Source organism: Cyprinus carpio, chromosome B12 (genome assembly GCF_018340385.1).
Source record: "Cyprinus carpio isolate SPL01 chromosome B12, ASM1834038v1, whole genome shotgun sequence".
In the NCBI taxonomy this organism is placed as follows: domain Eukaryota; kingdom Metazoa; phylum Chordata; class Actinopteri; order Cypriniformes; family Cyprinidae; genus Cyprinus; species Cyprinus carpio.
In genome coordinates, this window is record NC_056608.1 from 14,813,238 (window position 1) to 14,834,307 (window position 21,070).

Here is a 21,070-nt window from a genome sequence, read left to right on the forward strand (position 1 = left end):
TTGAGATGTTTTACTTTACATGTATCTAAAATATATGAAAGTTTCACTTTTTGAAATAAGTTACTTTTTCACAATATTAAATTTTTTTGAGATACACCTGTGTGTATATATATATATATATTTTTTTTTTTTGATGTGAATTTTTGTGTATATATTTATCCAGTCTTCATTGTCACATAATCCTTCAGAAATCATAGATTTCTAGTGCCCTTTTTTAGAAAAGGATTTTTTTTTTCAGAATTCTTTGACAAATAAAAACTTCAAAAAGAACAGCATTTATTTAAAAAGAAATCTTCTGTAACAAATGTATTTCCTCTCAATTTTGATAAATGTAATGCTTCCTCCCTGAATAAATGTATTCATTTCTTTCAAAATAATAATAATTATTATTATTATTTTACTAACCTCAAGGCTAGAGTATATTTATAGTAATTGCATTCAACATAGCTTTCTTCTGAATCCAAACAATTATGATGCTGGCATTTGTTATTCTACTAATGGACACATGGGGGAGACTTAACATATTTTAGCTCCTTTTTAAGACTTTCAGCTCATGCTAGATTCCAAATTAGGTGATCCATTTACTGGAAGCAATGATTCCATAAATCATTGGTAATTTTATGAAATATATTTCACAGGCAGGTGAATGCATCCCATAATGACCCTGAGAAGCACGCAGTAAATGATGGATTCCATTATTAGCTGCTAGGAAATTTGAAAAGAATGTCTGGGGTTTTGTCCAGCACTTTGGTTTAAAGTCTCCCCCTAAACGATCCTCACGAAACTATGTGTTTAGTCCAAACCAGAGTAGCCATGACTTTCCAGAAGACCCATTAGAATGCTGAGAGACGAGCTCTCTCCTCTTTCCATATGGTCTCAATACCAGCGTCAAAATGTTCACATCACAAGCCAAGCAGGAAAGCACCGAGGCCTAAATGAACACTGACACACGGCACACCTGAGATCACAATAATGAGGGAAACTACCTCAACGCCAACAAAAAGACTGCAACTGTGCCTTAAATACCCTATTTTTGGATATTTCAGGAACCTCAAATGTAGAACGTATGTACTTCAGATTGAATATAGAGCAGATGTACACAGAAACCAAACAAGATCATTTATCTTTGACATTGCTCACTTGGTTTTCTTGTCATTTTTCACAAGAATATAATTCAAAGGAACATTTTAGTAAACATTTAAAGTCATCTAACAAACTGTTTTAGTGTAACCATGCATATATTTTGGATACCAATTTCATATGATTATAATTGGTTCATATGACTGAGAATTACTTGGTTTCAAATACAATTAATAACAAAATAAAGATAATTAAGAAAAGATACATATAGAAATGACACTGCTTTTTAGATACAGGATGGTAGCATAACAAGGTATTATCAACAGGGTTTAAAATTAACATCATTTAGAGCGCGTTCTTTCACTGCATGATTCAGTCTATTAATATGCATTAAGAATGACATAATTCAAGATAAGGAGGCAGAAAATGTATATTATTTATATAATGTCATATAGTTAAACAGTATAATTGACTGATTAAATGTAAGGAAAGATGATGTACACTTTTAGAAAAAAAAATGGATTTATAAAGGTAAATTCCCATAAAAGGTAAAAATCAATTTAAACGTATTGGAAAAGATTAATTTCTATCACTGCTGTGAACTGACCATGGAATATGAAATATATCAAAAACTTTAAGAGTCAGCTGTCCACGGTAGTCTTTAAGATATCAGCACAATAACACACTTAGCAAAATATGGTCTAATTATCTTTATCGATAAAATTCCAGAAAATATTGAGATATTATTTTTTGTCAATATCGCACACCCCAGTACAGACACAAAATGATTTGCAACGCTTGCTTTGTCACGTCCAGTGTAGACAGCCTCAAGCTGTTGGTTTGTTTCTGTATTTTTATTTATTTATTTATTTTGGCTAGTAGAAGATATGAATGGCTGAAAACGTAAAAATTTAGTAGCCAAATTGGCTGGTGAGTGAAAAAGTTAATTCCAATCCCTGTATAAAACATAACATAACGTTTAATTATAATCATGGCTGATAAAACAATGAAATCTCAATATATTTGAGTAACTCATAATTTCCCGAGGTTGATGTCCTGCTTGTAACTGTTTTAAAAAAAAAAACACAGGTGCTTTTGCAATCACAGTCCAAGCATTTTTTCTGCCTGTTCGCGCAGTTTGTGCTTCTGGATCTGAGAGAGATGAAGAAAAGAAACAGATATTAAAGGGTTCAATCTATCGACACCAAACCACAACTCTTTAAAGCAAAGGTGTCACAGTAGCCCTCGAATGTCTGAAACCACTTCAGTGGGTTTCATGCAGACGCGGAAATTGCTTGAATTTCTTCTGTCTAGAGACTAATGTGAATCCACCCAAGAAAACACCACTTTAAGATTTTCTTCATATTTAACATGATGTGCCCACAGAGACGCAGAGAGGAGTGACAAAGTAAAGAAAAATCATTCTGTAAATACTGACAGAACATGACTTTCTCTGGACTAAAAGAATCATAGGAATTGCTTGTTTTTTATTATTATTCCATTACCACTGTAACAGCAACTTTCATATAGTCTCATATGACTTACCTTGCCTGTGACAGTCAGAGGATATCCCTGAACAAAGGTTATATAGCGAGGCACCTTGTAATGGGCAATCTGCAAAACACAACAGTAGTATTTAAATGGCAGTTGCATAACGTGCTGGTGAACCAATGACAGCATTGTCATTTAAGTGTTTTTGAGATAATATTATAGCTTTTATTAATATTTTGAATTAGTTTTTTATATATATATTCTGTTTTCATTTTAATTTGAGTTAAACTTTTAATAATTTTGTTATGGTTTTGTAATTTGTATTATTATTATTGTTGTTTTTTTTTAGGAATTTAGTTATTTTAGTACACTAAGTTAAACTTAATAAAAGTTAAAGTTTTTATCTATAGTAAGGAAAATGTTTGAAACTTAATAAAAGTTAAAGTTTTTAGTTTACTATAATAACTCTGGATGCATAAAGCATAAACTGCAGATATTCTAACCTTTCCTTTGCAGTAGGCCTTGATCTCTTCTGCGGTGCATTCCTGACCAGTCTTGATTCTAATACAAGCACAAACTTCCTCCCCCATTCTCTCATCCTTCACTCCAACCACCTGTATGGAAAACACAGATAGAACATGCTTCACCAAACTGCAAAAAATGATTCTCTTCCTCTGGATTTTGTTGATTTTCAGTACAAATACCTAAAAATTCTTAAATCAAGAAACAATTGCTTGTGAAGCAAAATAACATATTTCATCAGAATTGACTTTGTGATTAAAACAAGAAAAAATGCTTGCCAATGGGGTAAAATAGTACATAAAAGTACATAAATGTCTCTGGTTAACATTGTTTACCTGTGCTTCCTGAATTTTAGGGTGTGTATGCAAAAACTGTTCGATTTCAGCAGGGTAGATGTTTTCTCCTCCTCGGATGATCAAGTCCTTTATGCGTCCTTCTATTTTGCAGTAACCGTACGCGTCCAAACTGGCAATGTCACTGTACAAGATCACAGAACAGACTGAGTCATGACTGTTTGGAATGAATCTAGCAAGAGAGGGGAAAAATGCAAATGCACTTACCCGGTCTTGTACCAGCGGTCTTTTGTGATGCACTCCTGGGTCTTTTCATCATCTTTCCAGTATTCCAGCATCACACAGTACCCCCTGATCAGCAGCTCCCCCTGAGCACCCACAGGAACGATCACTCCTGTAGTAGGGTTCACTACTTTTGCCTAATGGAGAAACAACAACTCAGTGTGATAAAACAGATTATAAATATGCATGCAGGACAGCTTTATATAGTATTGTGTGTAAATGAACCTCAGTGTGGGGGCAAATACATCCAACAGTCTCTGTCTTTCGCTCCACGCTGTCAATCGGAAAGCCGCAGAATGTCACAGGGCTGTTTTCGGTTGTGCCATACCCAATCTGTTCCAAACAAGAGTGAAGCTCTTCACCAGACAGCACATATACACATTCAAACTTTAAATTTATTATTTAAAGTGTAAAATCTTTTTTAAATTTTATATGCATGAATTTTTTAAATCATGTATTATTTTTATTTTCTATATTTTATTCATTTGTTATTTTATATTCTGTTAAATTGATTTACATTTCAAATAAAGGACATTGAATCGATAATTTATATATATTTCTGATAGTAAAAATGCTTCAATTTTGCATTTTAAAAATGGAATGTAATTTTACATTAATAAATTACATTAGCCTATATATATTTTTTATTTAAAAACTGATTTTATTCGCATAATATATAATGATACTGAACTGATAAACTAATATAAAATAAATCAAGTAAAAATAAATGTATGTAAAATATCTATGCCATCAATTCTTGTTTAAATTTCAGTCAGTGTGCTTATACAACTCTTTCTGCACAGCCAAATGTGGTAAAGGCCTTTTGCTGACATTATTCCACAAACTAGCCTAATAGCAAGCAGACAGCTGAATCAGCTGAATGAGCCAGGCCTGGGAGGCAGGTGAGGTATGTGGTAAGCACCTGAGAACTGGCACACCAGCTGTTGCTGCTTTACAGTACCGCCTCAGGCTATAGCAAATCTTCCAAAAAACTAAGTAGATAATGTGCACTGGAAATATTACATCACAGTGTCTTTAAGAGACATAACCTCATCACAGCACAGGATGTCAAGTAGTGTTTACCAAACTGAATTATGAGTGCTGCCAGCTGTGTGACGTGCCAGACATTTATAATGTTTGTGAGGAACATTTGAAGTGAGTCATGAGCTTTTGAACTCATTAAGTAAATAAAAAAACTGTATTCATCATCTTTAATAACCAGTATTGGGATTTCAGTGTTAAACTTTACTCACCACAATATCTAGCTAATTGTTACATTTGTTAAGCAAACACTAGATTCCGCCTAACCTGAGAGAAGCTGAGGCGCTCATAAACAGATCTTTTTTTTTATTTATATTGAATACTGTACATAGCTGAAATGAAAGGAGACATTTATGCAGAGGAATGCACCTCTCCACTCCATGAAACGCTCTACTGCAGACAAAAGAAAAAGCTCCATTGTTGTGATGTGGTACCAGCCAAACATCTGGCTGTGATTATATGTTATAAAACTACCCGCCACATGGGAGTGGCTCCTTTCCCTCCTTCTGCTGACTAAAAACAATGGAAATGTCTGGCATGACACGCAGTCTCACCTTCTCCTCATGAGATTCAGCTGCACACAAGTTAGCCTATGAAATGAGAGACTAAAAATAAGACCTCTAAACGTGTTTGTCCCTAATATGCACTGAGAACCTTTCATGTATTTTAAGGAAGAAAGAAAAAAAAGATTTCTTCTTAAAATTTAATCAAAACTTTGTCTCACCAAATGAAGCTTGTGGAAATCATAAAAAATGTATATCACGAGTATAATTACAAAATGTTTAATGCAGCAAATTTTCAATGCATCGAAATAGGAAAAATTAAATTTCCCAATGAATTGTATGAGTCAGATCTTTTAAATGATTTTCATGTTCTGGTCTCTACGGTTCTCAAGTAGAAGTGAATATTATTAGTGAATAATGACTTAAATTGTGAGAAATTTATCTTACAGCTTGAGAAGTATGACAATGAGTCAAATGGACAAATTTTATGATACTTTTACGTGTTCTTTATGAATCAATGTGTCTGCACTTTGCAGGGTTTTTTTGTAAATATGTATGTAAAATCAGGGACTGGAATCCTCTCTGGGCTAAGCTCGGGGACTGGAGCCCTCTCTGGGCTAAACTCAGGGACCGGAGCCCTCTCAGTGCTAGACTTGGGGACCGGAATCCTTTCTGGGCTAAAATCGGGGACTGGAATCCTCTCTGGGCTAGACTCGGGGACCGGAATCCTTTCTGGGCTAAAATCGGGGACCGGAATCCTCTCTGGGCTAGACTCGGGGACTGGAGCCCTCTCTGGGCTAGACTCAGGGACCAGAATCCTCTCTGGACTAAAATCAGAGACTGGAATCCTCTCTGGACTGACACTAACTAACTAATTAACTAACTAACTAAATAAATAAATAAATACATAATAGATAAATGTTTCATTTATTTTAATAAATGTATTAAGCGCTAAATAAATAAAAAAAATGTATTTTTAATAAATATCTTGCAGCTTCTGCAATGGTTGTATTATAAGCAATAAATATTTGAAATTTATTTTTAATACATGTCTTAAATAAATATACAAGCTTATATAACAAATATCTTGCAGATTCTGCAATGGTTATGTAACGTTCAGAGCACAACTCTTATAAACACTAAGAAAATATTATAAACACTCATGCGTTCAGCTTTCTTCCCTCCTTTCCTCTGACTCACACACACCCTCTCTCTCTCAAGCTCACCTCTAGCCCTCTCTCTCTGCACTCGCACACACTCCCTCTCTTTACTCTGAGGTTGTGTGGACCACTTTTGCTGCCTGTATATGTTCCTGCTGGAGTAAAGACGAAAGAAGACCGACAGCATAAAGCAGTAGACTGATCAACATAGCGTTATCATGTACATTTTCAGCTTCCTACTGGTGCTAGTGTGTCTACAGGTTTGCATCCCTTTTGTTTTTGGTGCACCCACTCAATGCCCAAGCCAGTGCCACTGCCATGGGGACCTGCAACATGTTATCTGTGACAACGTTGGGCTGAAGAAAATCCCCCACATATCCGAGGCCACTCTTCTTCTAAACCTGCAGCGCAACAACCTGGGAAATCTCCCAACCGGGAGCTTCAGCGAGATGAAGGGGCTCATTTCTCTGCACCTGCAGCACTGTCAGATCCGAGAGATCTCCAGCAAGGCTTTCAAAGGACTGAAGAAGCTCATCTACCTCTACTTGTCTAACAATGAGATCACCAACATCAAACCAGGCGCTTTTGATGACCTGACCGAACTGACCTATCTCTACTTGGACGGTAACCAAATTACGAGCCTTCCAAAGGGCATCTTTTCTCCCATGATCAACCTGTTTATTCTGCAGCTTGACAACAACAAGCTTCGAGAGCTGCAGCCTGGTACTTTCACAGGTGCTAGCGATCTTCGATGGCTTTATATGAGTGGCAATGAGTTGAGCTCCATACAGCCTGGTTCTTTTGATGAAGTGGAGAACCTGGCCATTCTAACTCTGGACTGTAACAAGCTGTCCACCTACCCTCTTCTGGCTATGAGCAAGCTGCGTGTCGTGGAGGAACTCAACTTGTCCAAAAACCCTCTCAGACTCATGCCTGACCACGCTTTCCGGAGCTTTGGCCGTTATATGGAGAAGCTCCATCTAAATGACATGAGCTTGGAGAAGGTAAGTGAAATACTTTAAATACTTTAAATGTACAATAAATCATGAGACTCAAGATGCTGACTGTGAAACAAATGAATGTTTTCCACACAATGCTGGTCTCCAAAGTGGAGGCTAAATAAATGCAAGTTTGTATTTGGTTTTTGGGAAGCTGACAAACAAACTTTACATCCCATCAGAGCTGGCCCATGCTAACGAACTGCAACCCAATCGGAGTAAAATGCAGTCCAGCTAGACAGACCTTTGCTGGAGACTTTCACCTGTTTTCTTTCAATCAGATCCTCCTGATCCATTCCCGTCATCCTTTCAGACCTTAAAAAGGTTACATGTGCTTTATGCCAGGATGCATATGTGCTATTTCAGCAGGATATTTCCCTCTGGAACACTATATGGTTAAAGAAAGTGTTTAAGAGATACATTTATCTTTTCCTTGTCTTTGATCTGACTTTAACAGAGTCTCAACATGGACTGATACCAGTGCAAAGTCAAAAAGTCAGAGTATAAATATGTACTCAAATGCAACAAATGCAAAGTACATTTTTATTATACACTTAGCATATATATATATATATATATATATATATATATATATATATACATACATATATATATATATATATATACATACATACATACATACATACATACATATATACATACACACAAATTATATTATTATTATTTTTTTAAATATCTATAAAGCTAGATTTTATATAATGAATACAATATATTACAAATAATTTAAATAATTATTTAAAATAATTTCTCTATACACAAATGCGTGTAAAAACAGATTAACAAGCATCGGCACCATGCAGTTGGTCAGTGTTTTTTGTATGATAGGAAAGGGAAAAAATAACCACTCTTCCCTCACGTGTGGATATTTTTAGGGTCTATTTGCTTGAAAAAAAATTATTTTCAGACCCGAGTTTTTTCCTCTCACTTGGTGCACCATGTAAACAGGTCAGCAAGGGTTAGCAGACGGGTAAATAGTGACAGGGTGTTCCGTGGTCAATGAAGAGAAGTATTTTAGGCTGTAGTTGCCTCACCTGAATGCACAATTCAACCCAATTCAGGCATTTCTGGCAGAAGAGCAGGTCGATGGAGGAGTGGACAGACAGAAAAAGTGAAAACAACCCTTCCGTGCTGGAATCGATCCATCCTGCATCGCCTCAAATTACCAAACTCTCCACGTCTCCTGCCTTCTGAGTGGAAATTTCCAAAACGTCCCTTCAATAAGTGCATCTTTACGCTTACATAACACTGTGTGTACAATTTCAAAGCCTCTCAACCGTGGTCTTCCTATAAAGCAGACACCATGCAGACCAGTACATCTAACACCTGGGTGACGTTTTTAGCAGTCTTGCATGCGCTTATGAAGTTTGATGGAGGGCTGGAAGGAAAGTGCAGACAGGTTTACATAAGCCCTGGCACATAGGAACGCATGAGAGAGGCCTTTCATGTGGAATAAAAGCCCTCAGTCCAGCTTCCACAAGTCTCCTTTAGATATTAAGAGTGACTTTGAATGCTAACTGTAAGCGTATTCTACAAAGCAGTGAGTTATAGCATGTTATCGACTGTTTATATGGTAAACAACTGTATCTGTTCTTTCCACATGTCAAGTTCTCTGGTGCTGCCTTTGAGGGAGTGACAGCTCTCAAATCTTTGCATCTTGAGAACAACAAGCTAAAATCACTACCGAGCAGCCTTGAGTTCAGTACCCTCCAGAACGTCACTCTGTTTAACAACCCCTGGAGCTGCACCTGCCAGCTAGCAAACCTCAGAAAGTAAGAGACAACAAAAGATCATTTCAAACATAACTGTACTTAAGTTTTAAAAAGAAATTATGCCTTTCAAATGCCTTTCATATTTACTTCATCGCTTCATTCGAGTCAACATAAAATTAAAAAATGAAACCTATTTACTTCTTAATGCATGATATTATAGAGAACGATAATTTGAACATGCTGGCGCCACTACGGCTGTGAGAGCTAATATATAACATTAGCCAATAGCCAAACAGCTATTCAGTCAATGTAGAAAATTAGCATTCTTTCTGCTATGCAATGCCCACTTTTTACTATCCAATCAATTCTTGACAAAAAAGTCCTGCCTCACATACTTTATCTCGCTGAATATCTAGTTTCACTCTGAAATAAGTACAATTATTTAAGTAAAAATTAACTATGAATGCTTGGATTTGCTTGTACAGATGGATGGACACGAGTCGCCATCACCCTGATGCAGTTTGCGCTTCCCCAGGAATACAGAAAGGAAAGCAAATAAGAAACAGCACTGCTTTCAGTCGCTGCACGGCAAAGACAAAGAGGGCCAGAAAGGGAGGACGGCTTTGAGATGGTGAGCAGCCCTGAAAATTCCACTCTCACAAATTCAGAAACTAAATGCAAACAAAACAGTGAAAACATTACAAATGACATTAAATATTAAAGGCTACCTTAATGTCCTCTAGTAGTGTAGTTCATAACAGGGGGCCAGGGCCTACTAGACGGCATTTGGCTTTTATCCAAAGCAGCTTACATTGCATTCAAGGTACACATTTTATCAGTTCTTGCTTTCTGTGAATCGAACACATGACCTTGGTTTTACTAGTTTCATGCACTACTGTTTGAGCTACAGGAAAGCAATTACTTTTAAATAATGAATAAAATTATTTAAATGATTCTATATTAACAATCTTAATAATAAAACAACACTTAAATAAAAATGTTTAACATTAAACTGTCACCATATTTTTAAAACAACATTAGTAGCAGAGGTACATCAGCTTTAGAATATTATCTTGGACAAGGGAGACTAGTCCAAAAGGTTGAAAACATAATGGCCTGTTTCACAGGCCATAGTTCAATTTATAAATGTGCCTTAGGAAAAAACCTTACTTATGTGCATCTTGAGACAAAATAAAGGAACTGGTCTATTTAAAGATCAGTCAGTGCAAGATTCTTTCAGCTGAAACAGCTCAGACATTTATTTTAGTCTGGGACTGGCTGAAGCCTTGTCTGTGAAACCGAGGGGGAAAATGACTGTAAAATTATTCATTTAATTTTAAATTAATTAAAAATATAAGATCAAAGTCAAAGTTGACCAAGGAATTTTTGTTAGTTAAACCAGAGACCAGCAGTCAAATTACAAAATTATAACTAGTACAAAACGACCAAGTCTTCCAGGTTTGAGACTCACACCCTAAACAGAGTTCTAATATCCAGACCCATTAAAAGTTTATGTGGTCCACAGAGGTCTTGTAAATGTGACCACAGGATTAAAGTTCCAGCTATGATCATAAAAATGAGACATTAATCACAGCCCTCTGTATGAACACTAGCCTCTTTCCACGAGATTTGCAAATGTAAATAAATTAAAAAGAAAAGGGGTAAATAACTAGTCTCAAGGGTTCTCTGTGGTGCACGGAGCAAGACACCACTGCTCTCCCATAATCTCTATAAAAGACCCTTTCATCAGGAGATACTCATGAGATTCCCTGCTCACATGCTACCACAACTCCTGAGATGTGATAAACTGCGGATGTGATAAACTCTGGTAAATGGTTATGAAATTATTAAAGCACAGATAATCCCATTGATTTGGGAGTGGAGAAACCTGGTCCCAAGTTCCTAATTTAGTCATTGGTGGTCGTACCAACATTATTCAACATTAGGTATTCAATGGTTTATATAATCTAATAACCAATTCATCCTAAAACATTACCTTCCAGTAACTTCTGTGACAAATTAAAGTTGCATATTTGCACAGAGAATCTAATGTTAGTCTAATGCTAACCGTGAGTGTTTTTTCCTCTTCCATCATGAATGAGTGAATGCTAATACTATAATTGTGGTCAGGATATGGGTTTGGGCCACTGCCTTGTGGTAAAATACTGTCTGCTGTGTTTTTTTCAACCTATCCTTCTTGTTCCTCCTGGTCTCTTTGTCCTTTAAGGTTTGTTTGTGCATGTCCATTTTGGCTTTGGCACTATGTGCAGACCATCAGATTTCCAAAACTGAGCGTGGCGATCTTATTTGTATATTCCCGCAGGAGGACAGGGAGAAGAGGCCTGTCCAGGTGTCAGGACTTCAATGTGCAGAAAAGAAAAGCAATGCAGACTGCTACACTGGGACTGTCCATTTCCTCTTTCACTCATTTTTTGTGTGACATATAGATGCGCTGACTCGATTCATACTAAATAACATGAATAGCATAAATATGTGTTCACAGACATCTTGAAGGAGCCTTGAAGGAGCAACTGTGCGAGTTTGCAAAGAGAGTTTTTTAACAAACATGTACACAGCAAAGGAAATACATCTCAAACTCTAATGGTATTTTTTTTTATGATAACTCAAACAACCTGGTGATAAATTCAACACTATCACAGAACTAGTTTCTACACCCCATGAGTACTCTTCTCCATAAAATGAGAATTGTAGACTAGATTTGCATTGATTATCATTTACTTAGAGACTCAGCAGTACCTTACTGAAGTATAAATGAGCACAGTTAATTTTTTAACCCTTTTTGAGTAAATCAAACCAAATGGCCACTGTAGAATGAATCTATTCTAGGATTCTAATTTTATGGTCTTCCTCGACATACAGCACTTAAAATTATATAACCAAAGAGTTATGATCACAACAGAGCTCTTCATGAGGATCCTCTTTCAACATTTTAAGTTCATCCTTAGTTTTACACATTCAAGATGTGACATGACCTGACCGCTTCTTTACATCTCTGACCAAAGTCAAACGCAACACAAGCCAGGAAAATATGGACTCGTAAATGAGATAGTGTAAAGACTATGTAACAAATAAAACAGCTAGTCATTATCACACAATAAATCCATATGGGATGATCAGGATTGGTTGCCAAATATACATTAGCCATTAAGAATGCTGCGCCTGACCAATCAATATCAAGAAATGACAAATGATGGTGGTGCCAGAAGAAGAGGATTTACAAAGAGCAGGTAAAATGAAAAAATTGAGACAAATGGAGGTTCTCCAGTCTAATGTTATCAATTTGTTACTGTGATGTACTCATGCTCAATAAAAGACATTTAAAGCACCACTATAGTAATGGTTTCTTAAGAGAATGAAGACTTGATGTGCTAAAATTGTGCAATATATTCTTCGAAAAACGATAGTAATAATAGATACTTGTTCAGATCGAGCTACCTTCTCCATATCTGGATCTTGAATGTATAGTTCACCATAATTGTGGAATAACTGTATTCTGCGTACGAAATTTTAGTTTGCTCCTTACACAAAGCTATTATAGCTTCAGAAGACTTTAGTTACAGTGCAAATAATATGGACTACTTGTTTTCACATTTTATGGAGGAGAGCAGCTTAAGGCTTTAGTTACAGTGCAAATAATATGGACTACTTATTTTTTACATTTTTTGGAGGAGAGCAGCTTATAAATAATATTATAATGCCATTCATAAGCTTGGAATCAAAAAGATTTAACTTAAAACTTAATTTATTCAGCAAGGATGCATTAAATTGATCAAAAGTGACAGTACAGTTCTATATTGTTTAGAGTCTTTCTATTTCAAATAAATGCTATTCTGAACTTTCTGATTGGAGTTTTTTATTCATTAAAGAATCCTGCATCGTGGAATGTATCATAACATCCACAAAAAAATATTAAGAAGCACACCTGTTTTCAACACTGTTTAGTTACAGTGCAAATAATATGGACTACTTATTTTTTACATTTTTTGGAGGAGAGCAGCTTATAAATGATGAAAATTCCGCTTTGTGATTATGTTTATGTATTTGATTTTTGAATATATTAAATGAGAAAATGTTTCTAGTAGTAATAATATTACACAATATTACTGTTTTACTTTATATTTGATTAAATGAAAGCAGCCTCGGAGAGCAAGAGATTTCTTTCAAAGACAAACCGACCCAAAACTTTTGAACGGTAATGTATATTTTGAACAAATCCCAAGCCATTTGTATTCAAATATAAGGGGAATATTTAATGCGAGAATGGATAGTGAATCAAAAGGCGGCACATACCTTTTCACATATAACATTTCAGAAAAAAACGATACTAAAATAAATGTTTAGACCAGGTGAGCTGGGCTGTGAGTGACTTTTATATTAATTCTCTGTCTCCCTCTAGTGATACTGGCATGCAGTATACACAAAATTATTATCAGCTTGATTCATAACAAAGGATGTGTACTGTGTTTAAACAAATCCCTTTTTTATTAGAGTAACTACTTACCAGCATTTCCTTAATACCCATGATATTGATGATCTTACGGATGACCTCAGGTGGACAAGGAGACCCAGCAGAAATACCTGACAGACACAAAACAAAGGACCTGAGCAGAATACCGGTGAAAGTGCAGGATGTATTCTTTGATTGCTCAGAAAAGCTTGATAATATTAATGTAATCTATCAGAAGTTCCATTAGACAATAGATATTACAAAGGTTTTGACCGACTTACCACCCTCAACTGATGACAAATCAATCTTGGCCAGGTCAGGCTGACTAAGCATGTCAATAAACATAGTTGGGGTGCCGTACACAAATGTACACCTGGGTAAACAGTGAATTTTGTGCCAATTGCATTAAATAAATACAGATGTTTTTACAGTTATGCATGACGTTCAGTACATGACCTTTGATGCTTACCTACATTCAATATGACTGTCCTCTTTATGTCCTTGTGTCTTTTATTTACAAGAACTTAAATTCACTAAGCCTAAGGTAAGCAGAACCAAAGTATCTTTGAAGGATTTAGCATGATCTTCTATCGCTAAGGAAAGATGTGCAACTCATTCACAATACATCAATCCTTGTTTAAGTAAAAAAAAAAAAAAAAAAAAGCATGATTTTTATGAAATTAATAACCACATACTTCTCTTTCTCTATCGCCACCAGGTTGGCGTGTCCGTCATACCCGGAGGATGGGAAAACCACTGTGGTGCCATGCACAGCCATGACCATACCACCACCCACCGAGCCAAAACAGTGATACAGGGGCACCGGTAAGCAGATTCGCACATTCTTCTATAAGGAGAATAATGTCAAACATTACACATACTGCATGTGCCGTAAAGGAAAATGTATGGAGATTTATGGAGAACAAAAGATTTTCTGCAAAATCAGAATGCTAAATAATGAACTGTATTTTTACAAGCGTTCAACAAACAGCCCTTTCACTGAATTTACATTGTCTTTTGATCACATGTACCCACCCTCCAGTTGTAGCCTGTGCGCATGCCGATGAAATAAGCATTGTTCACAATGTTGTGATGAGTCAGAGTGGCTCCTTTGGGCTTTCCAGTTGTTCCTTAAAATAATAAACACCACAACTAAATGATTTATTTAGCATTTACTGATTCAGATCACTAGGATGTGTTTCAAGACTTAAAGCTAAAGTGTGTAATTTTTAATGCTTAAAAAAACAAAAACAAAAAAGCTTTTTAATGTACAGACTACTCTTGGTAAGTAATTTCTTGGGTAATTTCTCTAAATTGTAAATGCTGTGGTATAAACATTGATCTGTTTGTCCCTAACAACATAACACAGCAACATCAGGCAGTTGTTCAACATCATGGAAGCTTGTTTCTGTCATGCATGTAAAAAAAATTAAAAAGGTAATTACAATTTTTTGATCTCATAATTCATAGTTTTTTCTCATGTTTGGGAGATAAACTTGCAATTCTAATAAAAGTCTGAATTGTAAGTGAAAAAGATAATTGTGAGTTTTATTCTCAGAACTATGAATTTTTTTCTCAGAATTGCAAGCGTATGTCTCACAACTCTGAGTTCATATCTCGGAATTCTGATAAAGTCTGACAACAAGTTGCAATAAGCTTTTTTATATGAGTGAGTGTTTGAGCTAAACTGAACATTTTTGTTATTCCATCTGGTGTTGCAAGTGGTGCGGAATTCACACACTTCAGCTTTAATGTAAATATAAATATACAGTTTAAAAATAAGCAAAATACCGAAGTAAACTGAATGTTTATGGGATCATCACAACTGAGGTTCTTCTGGAGGTCTTGTAGTTGTTGTAGGTGTTGGCTGCTTCCTGCCTGCATCACATCTTTCAAATGAAAAGCTCCTGGTTGCTGGCTGTCAGTTACGATCACAGTGTGTAGGTCTGGTAGTCTGAAAATAAAATAACAACTCAGTCACCCTCTGGACCTCAATACTGATTATGTACACCTTCCTTTTATGGCATGACCTGTACCTTGAACTCTTGATTCCTCCAGGAGAGGCCATCTCCATCTCCGGACAAAGCTGCCTTAACATTTCACAGTACTTTTGGGACTTGAATTGCGTTGGACAAACGACTGCATTGCACTGCACCTAAAAGAAGCATTAAAGGGACAGTTCACCCAAAAATTTTAATTACCCCATGGTTTTTATTATTTACCATCAAGTCATCCTAGGAGTATATGACTTTCTTCTTTCAGACAAATACAGTAAAGAGTTATATTTAAATATATCCTGGCTCTTCCAAGCTTTATAATGTCAGTGAATGGTGATCAAGATTTTTGAATTAAAATAAAGTGCATCTATCCATCAAAAAAAGTACTTTGTTGGTCAAGAACCCCTGGATCTGTGTGAAGTTATAATGAAGTTTATTTTTCAATATTATATGGTATTTTTTTTATTTATGAATTTGTTATGGTATATTGTATTTATTATTTATAATTTTTTGATTTAATTATAGTTTATATATTAATCATTATAATTAGTTATTTAATCATGTTTATGATCTATAAAAGCTTGTTTCTGCTTCAGAGTAAAAAGAAAAGTATCCATGCATTTATATCTGTATTTTTATTAACTGTGACTTTAAATCTCACAATTACGAATTAACAGTAAACAAACTTTCATATAAAACAAACCCTGTTTTAGTGAAAATAAACCGTAAACAGTCCAGTAGTTTTGGACATTCAGCTGTTTGTTGTTCTTTTCTGCATGTATAAACATTAACTTGCCTTTCTGAGAGCAAATTCTGCCTCTTGCAATTGATAAGCCGGGTTCACTGAAACCTGTAAAATCACAATAAACTTGAACAGGTTAGAGACCAGCTATTGATAAATACTCAGACAAACCAAATGTGACCCTGGACCTTTAAACCAGTCTTAAGTGGCTGGGGTATATTTGTAGCGATAGTCAAAAATACATCGTATGGGTCAAAATTATTGATTTTTCTTTTATGCCTAAAATCATTAGGATATTAAGTAAAGATCATGTTCCATGAAAATATTTTGTAAATTTCCTACTGTAAATATATTCAAACTTAAATTTTTGATTAGTAATATGCATTGCTAAGAACTTCATTTGGACAACTTTAAAGGCGATTTTATCAATATTTTGATTTTGTTTTTTTCACTCTCAGATTCCAGTTTTTAATATTTTGTTATATTATAAAAAAATATATATATGTGGAGATTTTTTTTTTTGATTTTTGATGTTGTTTTTATATCTATTTTTTGAAAAATTGACCCTTATGACTGGTTTTGTGGTCCAGGGTCACAAATGTCAAGACAGTCAAAAACACTCACCAAAATGATCCCTGCCTTGGCTGTGGCAAACTGCATAAGTATCCACTCATAGATGTTCGGCCCCCACATCCCTAAGCGATCACCCCTCTTCAGTCCAACAGCCAGCAGACCTGCAGCAGTCTGTTCCACCTAAGATCAAAATACACATTTTTACACCGGCCCTGAAGACATTCAAATGTAAGGTGGATTTTTAGATAAGGTCAATGTAGACATTCAAATGTAAGGTGGATTTTTAGTTTAATATTAATACATCACCAATTAAAAAAGAGAATCATGGAATCAGGTTCATATAGGTTATCTAGTTTAAAATGATGTGACAGGCTGTCAACCCAATCTTGCAGATTTGCACTTTATAAAATCAATATCAGACCCTTGTATAATGCAAGTATCACTGGCTCTTATAACAAATTACTTGTAAAATTCCTCATTTGGATAAAAGCATAAACATAAATGTCTTTCACAACCAGACATTTACACCTTGTATAAAGGAGCATGATATGGATTGCTTTCTAAACATTTGGGAGGATAAAATATTCAGATATTATAAGATTTGGATGGAAATGTGATGTTGCCAAGTATTTAAATAGTCATTCTGGTTTAAAATAAACAAATACGTTTGTGGTGTACTGTAAAGTAATATGCTAATATTTTCTTGTGGACTCAAATAAATAAATAAATAAATACTCTGCACTGCAAAAATAAAATATTCCACATTGGATATGTGTTGAATGGGACTGGCTTGCTTTAAACTTTCATGCTTTGTAATACATTATTGCTCATCTGTAAATGTTTAACTACTTGTCACATTGATACACTTTAACCTACTGCATAATGGCAGAGAGAAGCACGTGAAGCACTTATCTGTGCCAGGTAGATCATTTCAGTCAATTTAGTAGAAAAAACTCAGGTTTAGTGTTGCATATGTTAATAACAATCCCCTTGATACTGATTTAATGTTTAAGAAAGGTCATGAATAACCACAAATAATATTTGACCACTTCATGGTAATTATGTCAGTGATTAATCCAGCGGTTTTCATTCTGCTTCATGCACATATTTAACAGAACATCCTCTACACAAACAAATAAGAGTAATATGGGTATGTATTGCTATTTTAACACAATGTTTCTGCCAGTACTGGATTTCACATGGACTTTGTGGTTTAAACTTATTTAGGTCTGATAATATTAATAAAGGGCTGCTTAGGAATGTTTAGATTTTTTTTGTAATTATTTTAGGATTTGGCCAAGATCTCTCATTCCACACAATGCACTTTTGACATGTGGTTTCCCTTTGTCCCACAAGGGGTATAAAATGGAAGCACTGTGGTTAGTAGCTTCAGTCTTTCAGGATTCACTTCTCTAACCAGTCCTCTGTAGAAAAACCAGATGCAAAATCACTCACGTCTTGGTAGAACTGAGCAAACGTCTTGCGCATTCCATCTTGCATAAAAACCAAAGCTTCACGGTCAGGGTAGCGCTCCACTGTGTGTTTAAGACACTGGTCCACAGTACTAGACAGCAGCGAATGGGAAGAGATGCCATGGGCATAACTGGTAGTCAGGGTTGGGATGCTGGGTGGGCTATCCACATGAATAGCACTAAAAAAGAGAAGCAAAAAGTGTGCATAAGATGTCGAGACACATTTGAAAAAAAAAAAAAAAAGGGAAAAAAATAAAAAAATAAAAGTACTTTTTTTTTCGTTGTATGTAGCCTAAGTACTAAAGTGAGTTCTGTAAACTGCAACTATCAGTTTCATAAAGGAAGTCGTTTTTTTGTTTGGGTCTTGTGAAGTTCACACTGAAGGGAAAACAGAAAATAAAAAAAAAACATAATTGCAACACTGATGTTTATGATGACAAAAGGTGAACTAAGGGATATCAGCTGTGCTATTTCTCACTTTAGAGACCCAAGATGGTCTTATTTGATGATCAGCATGACAGCTGATTTGTGATATGAAGGTAATACAGCATCACAGTTGAAATTAGCACACACATAAAGATCATTTCTTTTGCATTAACTATGCGAATAAACTCATAAATACATGGAAAGAAGTAACTTATATGCTGATTTGGTGTCCAAAAGGACACCGTCTTAAATCAGCTAACCATTTTTTTGCTGGTTTAATGTGTGTGTGTGTGTGTGTGTGTGTGTGTGTGTGTGTGTGTGTGTGTGTGTGTGTGTGTGTGTACATACCTGGTATTCCAAATGTCCCCTCAAGTATAGAAATACCAGTAAATTTTGATCTTGTGGGGACATTTTTGGTCCCCATCAGGAAAACAACTTTTAAATCATATGGAGTCAAGTGTTTCTTTTTTTTAATCTAAAAATGCATAAAGTTTTGTGTGAAGAGTATGTTTAGGGGTAGGAAAGAGCAGCAGAATTATTAATTGTACTCACTACAGAATGTTTTTTGACGTATTATTTCTCCCATATCTGTTTCTCTGTACTGTCAGTTAAAGGGTTAATGAAAACATTGCATAACTACAACTGATATGTAAACCATCTGAAGTAAGAGTCATTTTCAAGTTTCCAGTAATATGAAGACACAATTCCAAAAACAAATCTATAAAAAGCAATTTGACTAATGTTTGACAACTTCCGCCAAATAATTCATAAAATATGCATGCATTGTTTTTACTATTTCTTACCAACTCTGTTGAGAAGCTATGAAAGGACTCCAGGGTCTCTGTAAAAAATGCAATGTTTTGCAGAAGCTTGCGGTCGTTCGTAGATTAGTCAGAAGAATCTTAGAAGACATCTTTCAGCTTTACAATAAAAGTGAGCTCTGAAGAATCTTTGCTTTGTTTGTTTGTTTATTAATTCAGAAAGTCGGTGCTATTGCAAACCAACAAAAACACGTAGTACCCGAACACGACCTGGCGCGCTTACATGTAAGATAAATGCACACACAATTAAAATAAGCAACCCTGAATTATTAATGAACTGCGATGGTAAATCATGAATGCTCGACTTCTTAGAAACACTAAGATCGTGCCACCGCGATCACCAAAGTTCCCAAAAGTTAACCGCTGAACAAACAACACCTCAAGTTGCAAGACAAGCAGCTGCAGAGCAATTGTATGAACTGTAGAGGACGCAAAAACAAACGTTAGCACTCCAGGAAACTGTAGTTCAGTCATGCCGTCATCGGTTGAGCATTTATTTACACATTTAAACGTCACACATTAAATTGGAAATGTTTAATACAGATGCTTATTAAGGGAATAGCTACCACATGCACTGATCTATAGACTGAAATACCAGCTCTGACTGTAACATAGCTGGCAATCACTTAAATTTATTTTTAATTATTTTTTGGCAATCAGTCAAATGGCTCGTGAATACGAGTTATACGAGTCTTCGTGATTTGCAATACTGTATAATTTTGTATCATAATCATATGATAGCTCTGAATGGGAAACGTTTACTGTTGTGGTCATGCTTCTCTCGATTGATATCTCCAGGGATCTGACTAAAGAAGAGGGAAGTGCGATTCAAAGGAATGTCGGAGGCGTAAACGAGTTCATTCATTGCATACCCGACAGCCTCAAGCATGTAGCTAGTTATACTTCTAACTACATACAGCCACGCTAAATTGAAAGCTGTCGTTTTTAGAGAAAGTAGCTATATTACAAACTGCCGCTTTTGTTGATTTTGATAAAAAGAAAAAAAAACTTCGTCGCTGGCAAACGACATCATATATTTGCATGTGTAGTTTCCATTTATTAAATATTCCACTTTTTCCTGCGCTCTTTTTTATTCTCTGCGTTTTAAAATTTACAGGTTTACGGGGAAACTATCTGCTCCAAACGATTCAGAGTCAGACTGACCGTCAATCTTCTTCTTTACAGTTTAACGGCGGTTGGCATCCAGCTTATTGGTGCATTACCGCCCCCTTCTGATCCGGAGTGTGGATCAGACACTAGGTTATCTATTCCCTTTTCCTACTAAAACGTACACATCACTCACATTGTCCACTCACAATAATATCCACACACACATCTCGCATTCTCGACATCCCTCACACAACCCTGTCTGGTGCTTCCCTATCATCTTTAGTGTTTTATTCAATGAACAATGTCCCAACCTTTACCTAGTCATCACCACATCTTCTCTCCTATTACCAATTTCCACCCT

General features: G+C 35.6%; 2 protein-coding genes across 2 annotated transcripts; one reads left to right on the forward strand and one right to left on the reverse strand.

Annotated features, from left to right (window-relative positions):
- Positions 1-2,041: 2,041 nt before the first annotated feature.
- Positions 2,042-20,042, reverse strand: acsf2 (acyl-CoA synthetase family member 2). Its single transcript, XM_042735554.1, has 16 exons — positions 19,582-20,042; positions 18,336-18,531; positions 16,932-17,060; positions 16,362-16,415; positions 15,605-15,723; positions 15,360-15,522; positions 14,604-14,699; positions 14,264-14,415; positions 13,850-13,941; positions 13,623-13,699; positions 3,894-4,001; positions 3,654-3,805; positions 3,429-3,570; positions 3,075-3,185; positions 2,626-2,694; positions 2,042-2,232 (listed from the first exon to the last, which is right to left on the reverse strand). The coding sequence occupies exons 1-16, from the start codon at positions 19,689-19,691 to the stop codon at positions 2,182-2,184; spliced, it is 1,821 nt and encodes a 606-aa protein (XP_042591488.1). The 5' UTR covers positions 19,692-20,042; the 3' UTR covers positions 2,042-2,181.
- On the forward strand, positions 6,475-12,447 carry chad (chondroadherin). The gene is made up of 4 exons (XM_019113675.2): positions 6,475-7,376; positions 8,997-9,160; positions 9,586-9,731; positions 11,424-12,447. Exons 1-3 carry the CDS (start codon positions 6,591-6,593, stop codon positions 9,725-9,727), a joined length of 1,092 nt encoding a protein of 363 aa, XP_018969220.1. The 5' UTR covers positions 6,475-6,590; the 3' UTR covers positions 9,728-9,731; positions 11,424-12,447.
- Positions 20,043-21,070: the final 1,028 nt, after the last annotated feature.